Source organism: Cheilinus undulatus, linkage group 12, assembly GCF_018320785.1.
Source record: "Cheilinus undulatus linkage group 12, ASM1832078v1, whole genome shotgun sequence".
Taxonomy (NCBI): domain Eukaryota; kingdom Metazoa; phylum Chordata; class Actinopteri; order Labriformes; family Labridae; genus Cheilinus; species Cheilinus undulatus.
The window spans coordinates 29,901,561-29,916,368 of record NC_054876.1 but is presented as its reverse complement, the minus strand read 5'-3'; the positions used below and the strand labels follow the sequence as shown (position 1 = coordinate 29,916,368).

The 14,808-nt window shown below is 38.3% G+C and overlaps 1 protein-coding gene across 5 annotated transcripts in view; it reads right to left on the bottom strand.

Moving 5' to 3' along the window:
* fryb (furry homolog b (Drosophila)) overlaps positions 1–14,808 on the bottom strand; it is an 85,351-nt gene that overhangs the window by 63,281 nt on the left and 7,262 nt on the right. For 4 of the 5 annotated variants that reach the window (XM_041800981.1, XM_041800982.1, XM_041800983.1 and 1 more), the window contains exon 1: positions 6,280–6,980. The exons of the other annotated variant lie outside the window; for it this stretch is intronic. In XM_041800981.1, the coding sequence (XP_041656915.1) occupies positions 6,280–6,526 (247 nt within the window). In that variant the 5' untranslated portion in view covers positions 6,527–6,980. Of the gene's footprint in view, positions 1–6,279; positions 6,981–14,808 lie in introns of those variants that run through there. 5 annotated transcript variants of the gene reach the window in all.

Sequence of the window (14,808 nt, the reverse complement as noted above, 5' to 3'; positions counted from 1 at the left end):
TGTCCACTTTAAAGAAAGTGCCATGTCATATTGGAGAAAAGTCTGCTGATGTGGTAGCATGTTTAACTTCCCCCATTTCTTTGACATTTTAGTGTGTAAAACAGTTTAGGTATGGGGCAGTGGTAGCTCAGGGCTTTTTGTCGGTGCACCCCATTCTAACTCTATCCACCGTCATATCTCTCAAATCAAGGCAGAAAAGCCAAAAAAGAGGCCTTAAAATATACGTAGTTGCTCTGTTGCTTGATGAAATTACACTGTATTTGCAATTTTCACAGATCTAAAAACCACTGTTGTTGAATCAATACTTTGTTAGAGGAAGATTAATGTGTGGAGCACTTGGAGAAATGTATCATATTGTCTTCTATCGTACTGTATTGCCTTAGAATCCAAAAAAATTGCAATCAGCTGATATCAACTTTAAATGATGTTGTGGTTAAATCTTTTAAATCTGAGTGTAGTCTCTAAAAATAATGTAAGAGTGAAAGAAAATAGTGTCTCCCCTTCTATCTTCAACCATCACTTCCCTTGGCTGTCCGATCAGAGAGGTATGATGGTCATCATGACAATCACGCTACGGTTCAATGAGTTAGAGTGGAAGCAAAAGTGGATAATTAGGGTCATCCTGTAATTCCCTGGATGAACTGCGGAAGTGCCACAGGACATGCAAACGGGTGAGGGAGGGAGAGCTCCGACAGGGAGGGGAGGAGGAGAAAGTACATAAGATACAGTATCATACATATCAAGCTGCAGCTCACAGGAGAGCCGACGAGCACAGGATGGCCTGGTTCACATTAACAGACAATTACAGTCTGATCTCAAAGGAGGAGAAATATAGCAGAGGATCTCTGCAGGCCTATTCCTGTCTGTAACTTCTGCTGATTTCATTAAAAACTTCAGACAAACAGAACTAACAAATTACCAGTGCTGCCTTTTTGTTGGCTGCTTTCTGAATCAGGGCATTGTTCTCTTTCAACTGCCCAGCTTAAGTTTTTAATGTACATCGAACTTAGACAAAGGTGGATGATCATATTACAGTGAGGTCTGTTCTTTATTTGAAACCCACTTAGACATCCCTGAGTCAGACACTCTTCTCTTGACACAAAACAAACTCTGAACAAGCAAAGTATAACTGTTTGTTGACCCTGTCTCTAAGCAAATGAAACATTCCTTGAAAATTGAATAGCAAATAAATAGAATAGTTTTCAAATTAAAAAGCAAGTTTGTCTCTTTAGCAAACAATTATCACTTTCCAGATGTAAATGAGAAGTTTTCTGTAGCATGACTGCTTGTTGTGTTGTGTAAAGAGGTATCAGAGATATGGAAATATATTCAAATTGATGACCTCAAAAGAGTAGGGACATTCTCGCACACAGGGACAGACACTTATTCAGCTTATAACCCAAAAATCATGGGCACACATGCTCAGAAACACACCCAGAGCTCCCAGGATTCCACACATTCTGAGCAGGGCCTCAGCTGTTGGAATGTAACTCCACCACACACACATACAGTCATACACGCACACATACCTAAACATATTCCTACATGCACACAGACAAATGCACAGGTCATTAATTGCATAATATCAATCCTTATCAATATGATGACTTCTTAATTCAGCAAAGAATTGAACATAAACATTTAGAGATTGCATCAAGCATTGAGGCAGGTCTGGTTTTTAAAATGAAGACTTTTTTCCCACTCATAGTGACTTTTAGGCAACATTTTGAAACTTTTCTAGCTAAAAAGATGTTTAATGTTAATTTTGATGATTCATTCACTTACCATAGTAAAAAAAAGTCTCTTATGCACTATGCAACTTGCTATGAGCACATACAATCTCTTTGTAGTGTATGGATCCTTTAAAGCAGGCCCTTTTATAAAGAGACTAATTTCTTCTCATTTTATTTAAATGGACTAATCAATTACAGTCTTTGCAGCTCTTAAAGCAATAGGTAGAAAGAGACTAAAATGAGAAAATCTTGGTTTCAATGTTGCACCTTAAGTATCATCTTTAATATAAGGCAAAGTCCCTATTTTTTCTTGAGTGTTTTAATACTTGATCCTACTGAAGCCTGTGCATGTTCACTGGTCTAATGATTCCATTATGATGGCTTTCATCCTCAACTGTCTATATTTTTGCACATGGCTACTGATTAATCAATAAAGACAAGTGGTCAAATGAATATGAACTCCCGTTTTATCATTTGGAGGGTGCTTTAGAATTTTTAACATAAACATTTTAACATTGTTAAGCAAAATAAATTTACTGTGTAAGTGTACCATCCCCACTGTGAAGCCTGGTGATGGCAGCATCATGCTGTGGGGATGCTTCTCAGCACCCAGCCCTGGAAGGCTTGCAGAGGTAGAGGGTAAAATGAAATTGACAAAATAGAGGAAAATCCTGGAGGAAAATCTTATTCAGTTTGCAAGAGAACCAAGGCTTGGGAGAAGATTTTTTTTTTCCAGCAAGACATTATTTTACATTATATTTGTTTTTATATAATTGACATTACTTTGCTGAAAATCTGTTTTTTATTTTGACATTTAAGAACACCACACATTTAAAAAAAAAAAAATCAATAAAAAGGTAAAACATCAAGGAGGTTGAATTCTTTTTAAAGGGACTGTATGTCTCACATCCATCTGGGCAACTGCCCTCAGTCTGTGTTTGGGAGGGGCAGAACCTTGGCAAAATTCTCAGAGGGTGATGGACAAACAATCTGTCGATCTCATTCATCACTCGCAAACCAGAGTGATGAAACATGATGTGGTCAGCATGCATAGCTCCAGAGTGAACTTAATACAGTGGCCATTATCATTGCTAAGTAAAAGTGGAGTCAGTTAGTGAAACACACTCAAGCCGAAGCTGGTCAGAAAAGCAATAACATCGTTTCTGCCAAGAAAAGCTTTTAATGCACCTCTTTGCTCTTCTTGTAATAAAGAAATGTGGTCCAGTTCTGACATAAAAAACTGCAGCTATATTATAGCCAAATTCAAGTTAATCACTACATCAGTTACCATTGTTTACCAGCTTACAGTACAACTAAGCAATGCTACTACCTTGTTCTCCTTAAATGATGCTGATTGGCCAGTCTGATCTCAAACTGGGTTATGATCGTTTCAGATAGGAGCTTTGCAAGACGGATCTGCCTGATGAAAGACATGGAATCTGGCCTATCCAACAGCTTTGCAAGGTTAAATGACTGTTCCCACCTCATTAATGCAGTATTGTCCATGTCTTTGTGGTGATATATCATAGAAAGGATTCATTTAAACACCTCTTTTCCTTTATATGTAAAAATGTGCATAATTATGATAGATCTGCACAGTAGTGTTTGTCTTTATTTTATAAATTCTGCAGACTAAACGTCAGCATGAGAAAAACATTGAAAAACTGAAGCTACTGTATATTATTTATGCTTAAAATCTGATAAAACAATCACTAATCTTTATCAGAGTAGTTTCCAGGAAATGAGTTAAATTAATCCATGAGTTTAAAAAAAAAGTAACTGGCCAAATCAGATTAATCCAAGCACAATGTTTGTTTATTGTTGTGTGTGTTAACTGCTCCGTCATAACACAACAGACACACACAGATGGTCTGTTTGAGGCTCTGAGTTCACACAGTGGTGTTTCCTTGACACAGATGGCTTGATCAAATAGATAACTTTAGAGAAGAATGTGCAAGTGTGTCAGTGGTTTTCATACCAGGCATACCTGTCTCCTCAACTTCAAAGCTTCAGTCCTGCACATTTTCACTGCATACAAGTCACACAATATTCCATTTTGTGGCGTTTCACGTGACGACAATTCGAACCTTTGTGATCTATGTGCTTATTCATGGGAGACGTCTCTGTTAACTTCTCCTGAAAGACGTGTTTGTGCAGGTGGTACTTGATTACACAGGCCCTACCTCACGTCAGGTTAAGGGTATATGGCCACTTTTTTCTACTCCTGTGAAGAACAGCTGGAAAAGTAAAATCACCTAGTAAAAGACTGCTAAAACTTTTCACCATCATAAACGTCAACAAATGTAATTGCAAAGACAGTTACTGTAACTTAGGTCACAACTGATAACAGCATCAGCCTTGTTAATAAATATGAAAATGCACTGGACTTGCATCACTCCCACATTGGATTTCCAGGAAAGATCAAGCGTTTCCAACAGACAGAAACATAAGATCTGTTTGTCAACTGAGAGAACATATGATACTATTGTAAATTCTAACTGAAAAGACGAGTGTAAAGGGCAAGCTTCACAGATAAACCTAATATTCAGCCACTAACTGGTAACAATTTTAGGCAAAGACACTCCCTTTGAAGTTCAAAAAAATAGTCTCAAGAGCATAACAGATAAAATACATATTCAACTGTGGCAGCACTCTCTTAATATACATGATCCCGCTAAGTCCACTGGGTTTGGTTTAGATAAGGTGGACACTAAGGTTGTGCTTGGTCAAAATTAGGATACAACTATTTAAAATGAGTGCAAAATATTATCTAACGGCATTAACACATCATGACAATAATGCATCACATCCTGTGGTGTTTATGACATGAATGAGGGTAATGTGAGAAGAAGGAGTAAAAGGCAGCAGGACAATGTCAGACAGGGGAGATTAAAGGTAAAGAATGTAGTGTGATATGAATATTGGTATCAGCAGATATAAGCTTAAAAAGCAAGCAGGTAAAGTTTATTTGATAAAGCACATTTCACAGGGCAAGTCAAAAAGTGCTTTCCAGGTTCAGGGCCTTGATGACGGCTCTGGTCTATTACAACAGGCCGCAACAGAGAGTTCAGTCTAGACCTGTCCTTTTTGCTAAGTGTCTTGAGATAGCTTTGGTTATGAATTGGGGCTATACAAACAAAGACTGATTGATTAACTGACCTCAAAGGCACAATTACCTTTGGTTTTAAATCAAAACCCAGGACCTGAAGGTTCTGCTGAGATTGTAGGGGTGGAGCAGATCAGATATATTCAGGTGCCTTATTATGAAGGGCTTTAAGTAAAAAAAAAAAAAAAAAAAAAGTTTTAAAATGTACTCTTTATCTTATTGGAAGTCAATGCAGAGAATATAAAATGGGCATCATGTGATTTGTCCTGCTGGACCTGGTTAATAGTCGTCATAAGCTGTCAACAGAAGACTTATGGAGGCAAGTAAAGAAGGCGTTACCATCGTCAGGACGTGATAAACAAAAGCATAAATTAACATTTCTTATTTGGTTTGTGAGATAACTTATTTCAATTTAATGATGTTTCTTAAATGGAGAAAACATGAACGAGCTGATGATTTGACATTTTCATAAGAAGTACAGTCCGATCAAAAATCACTCCCAGGTTTTTCAGATTTGAATTGATCAAAGAAGAACGGGACCCAATATGATTACTTACATAAAAATTGAATAGTTCTGCTGATATTTACAACCAAAACTTTGTCTATGCAAATCAGCCTGTATTAGCTGTAAATAATGGCCATATGGACAATGAAGTTAATAGAGTTTTAGGCTGGACCAACAGACCTACAGCAGCTGAGATCTTTTTCTTTATTCAGCATCATTCGTAACACTTAAAGTGTTTTCTAAGGACTGAAAATTAGGAATTTGTTCATCCTAAAATCTTAAATTTAGTGTCTTAGGAGTGAAGTTTTGGGTCTGAGCTACATTTTATTGGCATATCAGCAAAAATCTAATATGGTACATCCCTCGTATCTTGAGTAACCATTTGATTCCAAACCCACTGTCCCATTATAGCCTGAAATGCCTTAGCAATATCCCACAGTTGATGGTGTTTTTAAATGAAACTTCTGAAAAGTCACCTGCTAAAAACAAAACAAAAAAACAAAACAAAACAAAAAAAATATATTTTTTTCCTCAGACTATCTTGTGCCTTTTTTTTCCCTCAAAACAAGTATCACTTTCCACAGCACCAACAAAAGCCACAACAAAGACACTTGTCAAGACCTCAGGTCCCAGAAAAGAAGAACCTTGTTATGGATTACAGAAAGATACAGCCCAGTCTAATCAGGTAAAGGGCACTGAAAATGTAAAAAAATTCCAGGTGGGATGAAAAAAAAAAAAAAAAAAGCCATCCCACATTCCAGTTAGGGAATACAGGATCTGCTATCAGTCATTCAACAAGCTTGTCTGCAATACAGCCTCAGGTCATAACAATTCAGCATTCACATTCAAACTAACCAGGATAAACTAAACTGCTATCTAAGATATTTGCTGTAATGTTTTTGCTTAAAATTCCCAAAAGAATATCCTAAACATACCTCTGATGATCCTTGTCCTCTTTCTTGATTTAGACTGGATCTTAGTAAATCTCCCAGTGAAGTCACTAGGGTCAAACATGTCCAGAGAAAGGGAGGCGATTCGCTCCAGAACAATCCCATCCTGGCCTTGGTTCTCTCTCTGCAGGTCCTGGTCCTGTACTTTGCTCTGAGAGTGGCCGTTGCAATGGTCTGAAGCAGTGCTTTCAGCCCTGAGGCTGCTGGTGCTTCTTACATCCTCAAGAGACATGTCTCAACTATCAGATGTAACACACTTCGACTGTAAAGTCTAAACCTTGCCCTCCACAGAGCTTGCAAACAGAGGCTACATTTTGATTTGACTAAAGATTCAGCAGGAAAAAAAATCCACAAAGAAAAATGGCCAAAAAAGTTTCCGCAAGTTTAAAAAGTTATCTCTGGCACCCCTTAAATCCCTGTAATTCTGTCTTCATCTCCCTTTTGTCCACATTTTGGTATCCAATTTCTTCTCACGAGTGCTTCTTTCCTTTACGTTGTGTTCATTCAGTCCTGAGAGTGAGCTCATGCTTTGTTGATTCAGATACACAGCTCTCCTGACAGTTCAGGTTCTAATCTCCAGTATGCTTCTCTCTCGCTTTCATGAGAATAAAAATCTCAGTTTTTCAGCAGTAGTTGTCTTGCGTGCTCTGTTTTTGCGCTCACCTGTGCTGTCTTTTTCTCTCTGTGCGTTCCTCGCTCCTCTGAGCCTCTGAGGCACGGCTCTGTTTCTTCACTCTCAGGTGGTGAATAAGGGAGGGATCCAATTCCAAGAACGCAGCTTGATTGGGTGGTTGGGAAGTTTGGGTGGTTCCCTAATGCCCTTTCTCCCTCGCTTTCCTCATTTTTCCTCCTTTCTGTCTCTGAAGGGGTTTTTCCAACTACTCCCTCTAGTCTTTTGATTTGCTAGAACATTACCTCAGTCTTGCACACACCTGTTTTCCTTTTTTATCTCCCATGGAAGTAAAAACCCAACAGAATGGCATGCATCTGCTTGATTCAGACAGCCAACACATGGCATGTGGGTGTGAGGCTCTGCACTCACTGGTTGAGGCTGTTTAGCCAGTTACAGTAACCTCAATGTGTTAATGGTGTAGGATTACTGAGGGTGGACACACCCCTTTACAGAAGGGGGAAACAAAGCCAAACAAACAGGAAGAACACGAGAACACACAGTTTGAGCACTCAGCCATGTGTAGAAGTTTTAAAATATCAGCTCCTAAAGCTAGCAGAAAGCACATTTATAAATTCATACATCCTTCTATTAAGGGAGTATTTTAAAATATAATGTCACAATGTGAAAAGCAAGATAAAAGCCACTATTTAGTTATGTTCACACATCCACAAAACTTTCCCAGCTGCATGTGTAGCCTAAATGTAACCAGTTAAATAAACTGTGATCTTCGTGAAAATAATGTTCACAGTAGGGGTACACCGATTGCAATTTTCTGGCCAATCACCAATCGCCGATCTTTAAAAAGCCTGACCTGCCAATTCCGATTTTGGCCGATACCGATTTTTTATAACTGACAGCATACACCTTCAATGTTCCAATCTTATTTTATTGGAAAACATTGAACAATACCCGTGAAACAATACAAACTTGTTTTAACTGCACATGAGGTAGTTCTCTCAAATATAAATGAAAAGTTTAGAGCATTGCTGTCCAAACTACTAAATTATATCAGTTCCTTTAGTCTTTAGTAGGTAGAGGCATATGAAACCGATCTTATCCACCGATCTTACTTACAAGGATCGGCCGATCTCCTAAAATAAAGGAAATCGGCGCCGATACCGATTTTGGCCGATCGATTGGTGCACCCCTAGTTCCCAGGTATGATCTTTTCTACTCTTTCCTTAATAGTGCGAAGACATTTAATCACAGGAACAATTAAATTAAAAGGAATAAAACTGCCAGTGTCAGACTCTGTTACTTCATCTGCATTATGGCTGTTTCAAGTGCCATGTTTACACCTTGATCCCTAGGAGACCCTGTCCTTTGAAAAAAAAACAAAAAAACAAAAAACTCACTGAGGGGCATGTGTGAATATAAACTTTAGGAAGACTTCAGGTTAAGTTGACTGAAATTTTCTTGAAATTTTAAGAAGTAAATATGTCAAAAAGCCCACAATTTATGTAAAGTCAAAGACTGTCATAGTATCTCTGTTGATGTACTGTATCTCATTCATGTTTTTAGCTGTTTACTCATTATGGACTACAATTATTCTCTGCCAAATGGTTCAACGTTCTATCACCCAATTGTCCCCATAATGCACAATCTCAACCCCTCTGCTCTAGTAATACTATGGCACTAGAGACATTTTAGAGTTGAGATGTGCTGCTAGTTTCTGTCCACTTCCACTGATTATTCCTCATTTTGAACTGAAGGTTCTTCGATGAAAAACTGCACTCCAAAAGGTATACTTACAATAAACAGCTGTTTTTGTTTCATGGATGAATTTCACACAATGAGGGAGGAAAACAGCTTTCCTAGTTTATGCAGCGAGCAATCTTAAAATGCTTTGTAAATAACATTTTTTTACACTGTGAAGAGTAACAAGTGTATATAAAAAATGTCAGTAGAAACAAAAATATGCACCGGCGTTAACTTCCTGTGTTCAACAATGATATTCTGCCTTGCATATTTTCTCATTTAATGCTGGCCTAATGTCTATACTGAAAAGAGACCAGGAATAAACCAAAACCTCAGTCTAAACTAAAGTAACCTCCCTGCCCCCTTATCTACAAAACACAAATCTCACAGGAAGTATAGTTCAGGGTTTTCTCTGACCATAATTACACAAGGGGCTGTAATGCTGACAAAAGCATTTTCATTCTGACTGCTAAAATTAGACTCCACTCCCACCCTCTCCCTAAACAATATAAAACCATCTTAATGGACAAAATCCTCCCCAAACTGAAGCCCTTTAACACCATGATGAAAATATCTTTCTTGGCATGTACTCTAAAAAAACCCTCGGACTAGTTCTCTGTTTCTCTGAATGCGGAGCAGGTGTAGTATCTCTCAGGAGATAGCTACCCTGAGGTGACTTCCTGCTGTTTATGTCATTATTGTCATGACATCAGCTCCATTGAGTGCTTCACCAGAGCGCACATAGATGTGAAAACAACACAACTTTCATGCTTGCACACATATTATGAACATATGTTGAAGTACATAGGTGTGTGTTGCTGCTGTAATTGGTTATTGTATCTTACAGATGTTTCATTATTTGGACGACTGTATGCACGCACTGAAAAAAAGAACAATCATTAATCTACTGAACAGTGAAAGTCTGTATCATATCTGTCAATGATTTTAAATTCAGCACAAGAAAAGGATAACAGGTTTTTACTTTGGTCCACAGACGGTTATATTCCTAAACTGCACACGGAACAAAACAGACCTTATTAGAAAAATAACATTTACAAGGGTTTATACATTGCCTTCTTTTAACAGACTTCCAGAGTTTCTCAAAATGTGCTTCATCATCAACAATTAGAGAAGGAAAGAGTTAAAGGTGGCAAACAAGAGCAGGGAGGCACAGTGCCAAAGTCAGTTAAAGAGGCGTGCCATCCCCAAGGGAAACACCGCAGCCAAATATCAAGTCTTAAGTGTGCGCACAAACACACACGAATACACAAACAGCAGATTGTTGTTATCCTGTCATTAATGAACAAATCTGGCCAACCAATCAGGATAAGGTCAACTGATCTACAGGACTGTTTTGCCAAGGACAAAGTGGGTGATGATTGAGGGGAACACCAGACTGTAATAATGAGAAGTATAGACCTACAGATGGAAATCTATGTTATGCTGATGGAAAACATACTTGGCTGTGGTTGCACAGTGGCTGATTGATGATAATGGGCTCCACAAGGGTTCTCTGACAAGCTACTCAGGTTTATCACTCTCTTGTTTGCTTGACCTGATTAGTCAGTTGTGTTTATACTGAGCAGGTCAAACATGGTAAATAATCCTGTCTATTCCTCACTTCATGGTCTCAGGAACTCTGTGATGTTAATAAATCTCAGCATTGTTTTTACAGTTGTTTAAAGACATAAGTCAAATTTGACTTCACTGATGTGAGAAGCGAAGGGTTTCAAACATCATACTCTGTTATTTTTATGAACATGAATGCTTTAAAACTAACTACATGCACCTCATTAGACATGTGTGTAGGAGAGGATTAAATCCTTCAAAAATATTTGAAGGATTAATAATTATATAATTAATAATTATAATAATTGACATCATTTCCTTGCCAATGTATCCACACAATTGAAGCCTGGCAAGGTAATTGTGCTGACTTCTAATGATTCCCCCCTATAGTCAGCAAAGGCCCAATTATCAGATGGTTCTAAAGATTATCTTCCAGGTTATCCTGTCATGTGTTAGGAGTGATATTTCTACTACTACTGTTACTATTATGGTATTTCTTTCCACTACTACTAGCTACGCTGACTTGAGATTATCAATACTGAACATGTTCAATATTTCTGATCAGAACTCCTGTTGTAAGGGGAACACTGAGGACAGCTGAGTTGGCATGAGCAGTTTTGTTCCATGGACCCAATCAGGGAGCAAGCTGACTTAAGGACACACAACAAACATAGCCATGGCAAAGGTAGTAAACGTAAAGCATACCGTAGATGGATGTCAGAAATGGAAGAGCAACTTGAAGGTTTGTTGCAACAACACGCATGGCACAAACACATGGTCTGATGCCATGGTTCTTTGCCAGAAAATGGTGGATTGCTCCCACCGTGTGGGGAGTGAGTCGAACAAGATCATGGCTACAAGCAGCCAAAATGAGTTTTCTCTGGAGGGTGGCTGGGCTCAGCCTTAAAGATAGGGTGAAGAGTTCAGAAATATGGAGTTAGCTAAGAGTGGAGCCACTGCCCCTTTGCATCAAAAGGAGCCAGTCAAGGTGGTTCAGGCATCTTTTCAGAATGCCTCCTGGGCACTTCCCTTCGGAGGTCTTCCAAGCATGAGAAGACCTGAACTTGGAGGGATTATTTATCCTGTCTGGTCTGGGAATGCCTCAAGATCCCCTAGAAGGAGCTGGAAAGTGTTTGTGGGGAGAAGGATGTCTGGGTTGACTTGCTCAGTCTGCTATCACCACAACCCGGCCCCGGATAAGTGGATGAAGATGGAAAGATGGATGGACAGACAGACGGGCAAGTGTTTGTACAACATGACCTATAAAAAACATTACAGCACACACTGCACATACTGCAATGGATGCTGCTGGTATGTAACAGCCAGTCACATTTGCTTGTTAACTCTAAAGTAAAGATTTGAAGTTTTGATTGTGGAGACTGGTTGTTGGTGAATGAATGGCGAATCTGTGGGTGGTCATTTGTTCTAAAACACACACAAGAACAAAACAGTTAATTCAGTCATTATATGTCACCATGTGTGGGGTCTTACATAATCAAAATCAGTCACAATTTTAGGAATCTCTTAGTGTGTGCCAGACTTTATGAAGTGTGCCTGCTAATTTTGAAAAATGAAAACAGGAAATTACCCGATACTGGTTGCTTGTAACTTCTATATTTTCATCAAAGTATCCAAATAAGTATGCTTGATTTTACTTGTATCTAAGTTAAAAATTCTTAAATTGTAAAATATGAAAAAAGACCACCTGAAGGTTTAAAAATACACTATCTATTTTTCAAACTTCTACTTTTCTTGGGTGTGTAAGCAGATTTTGACCATGAATATGAGTTATGTGCTCTGCCACCCACTGACTGAGACAAGCAAACACACCCAAACAGCCAAGTTCACGGTCTGTTAAGCCCGAAAAACTTGGCTTTTAGCAACACACAACTATGTTTCCAGCTATCTGAGCAACAATACAATGATAGGTCACCAATCTTGGATAACTTCTTATGTTTAATTTTCAACTGATACACAAGAAATTCAGACAGTGTGAAGGAGTTTGCTTGCAATCTTTTAAGAATTTATTTCTCTCCAAAGCAACTGTTTAAGGAAATACATGAACTAATAAAGTTTTGGCACTTCCAATGCTAACGTCAATCAAATAGCAGAGGTGGTATCATTTTAAAATGTGGTATCAAAAGTATGAGAAAATTTGACAATCCTTAATTGGGCAAAGATTAGATTGTTTAATATGACATAAAGCAGACTAAAAGCACCATGCAGCTTCACATACCATCTGAAATATAAAACGATTTCCTCTCCCACACAGAAATAACTGAGGGTAAGAGGAAACCACAAGGAATGTGCCGGGATCACTTTTTGAGGCTTATTATTATCATTGACATCTTTCTGTTTTTGTACTTCCTTGTCTAAACTGTTATGCCCTTGGTGATTTAGCTGTTGTGGAGCATTAGCTGGTGTTTTAACAGGTCAGTACAATCATTTTTGGAGCAGTAGTTACCAGACATAGGGGCACTGGGAGAAGAAAGGTGCCTTTAAACAATGTGGCATGCTAATAGTGGGCACCTTATTTCCATTATCAAAACTGTCTCAGAATCATCCTCACTCCAAGAACCACTTCTTCAGATTATTAACCCTCCACTAATCATTTAGATTGCACCCCCCCGAGACCTTAACCACAGTGGAAAAACACCCTTTTATTTTCCCTGCCACTCAAAAATGTTGTCATGTTAGCAGTCGCCCAGATCGCCCCCGATGCTCGGCAACCCGGTCTAACAGGAGAAATGAGGGCATAAACAAGTTTACTTTTGGCTTATGCACATCAGCAGAGACTGCAGTTCAGGGATTCAGAGGGATGAAAGCTAGAATTAATGACAGGAGTGACTCACTGCAAGGATCAGCCTTTTAGTGACGAACAATACAGCTTTGCAGCACAGAATGTTTTTCGCTCCTATTTGGAGTTGAGACATTTATGCAGAGTATATGATCAAGAACATATTTCGAACCCTTGTCAACACCAGAGCTGATAAACCACGAGGATGGGACATGTAGGAGGCTTTGATGTTTATAGTTGTTAACTAACAGCCTTTGACTTGACATCCTGTAATTACTTTGCTTATGACATTATTAAATATTTCAAGCATTTTTTTTACGGTTTGTACATTTCAAAAGCAGGTTTTTCACAGGCACAGTAACCAATTTATGTTTTACAGCACATTTGTAATGGCATCATCCTGCATTAAATAGCATTATCACGCCTTTACTTCTTATCAAACCTCTTCTTTTCTTTACCCTTTTTATAAGGATCAGATACCATTTAAAACAGTGGGTCCCAACCTTTAATCCTTGGAGTCACAGGAATGTTTATCTGTCAGCATTCAGCATCTCTACTAGTTTCTATTTAAAAAAAAAAATGATTCTAACATATAAATTACATGTTTTTAATCATGATTTTAGTTAATACGCGGATATGTAATTTTGACAACCTAAGAACAGGCCAACACCTGAGCAGCAGCACCCTGCTTATGCCATTTTCCCTTTTACTTGAATCTCAAAACAAGAGAGACTTTATCATCGGCTTCGATTTAGAAGTCTGGAGCTGCAGACTAGGGTAAGGAATAAGATATACTGGAATTAACACAAACTATTGTGAGATGTTTCATGTTTGTATGATTAAATCACAAATGCTACCTTAGATATCAGTCATAGCACAACTGCCTGGACATGATTATATGATAACATTCAGATGTCCTTCACCTTTGTTTATTATCTTCTGTCACATCAGACCTCCACAATGGCTTTACAACAGTGCCCCCTTCAGCCCATTACAGAAATAATAATTCTGCTTACAATAGGTCAGATTTAGAGGCACTTCACATACTTTCTTTGGGATTATTTTTTTTCCTCTCTTTATATGGGTCAACTGCTGCTCTACTGACTGTGTTAAACTGGCATCTTATGCATTTTCCTTCTGATAGTTTTGTTTTTGGACTCTTGTGTACTCTTTAAGGATCATAAATAATTGTTTTTTTGGGGTGTTTAAACTACAGACCCCCCCCCGGCAATACATTCAGTAGAAATTTATCAGGGACTTATGTTACATATAAAAAGTATTCAACCCCTTGGATAACCTGACATGCCAGATGGATTTGTTTCACACATCCATCTGGGAAAGCTTCAACAGGAAATGTTGGAGAAAAGGCAGAGGCTTTGAAAAAAATTGGAGTGTGATTGCCCCTCGTTGCTGATTGGTCCTGTCACTTTCTAACCGGGCCCAAACGGTTCAGACGGGAGCTTTGCAAGATGGATTCGCCAGTGATAAACAAGGAAACGGGTGTATCCATCTGCTTTGCAAGGTTACCCCTTAGATGTTTTTAATTTGCTTTTTGTGACACATCTTTAAAAAAACCAAAACAAACAAACAAACAAAAAACTCTCTAATGTCAAAGTGAAAACAACATTTTACCAAGTAATGTCAATGATACATAAAATGTCAAATAAGTGATTGCATAAGTATTCAACACCTTTAAAGAGATTGACCTAATTCAACAGAGGTCCAGCTAATTGGTGCTATCATCTGAGTGCAGTGTCTCAAGTAACTGTAGTATAAA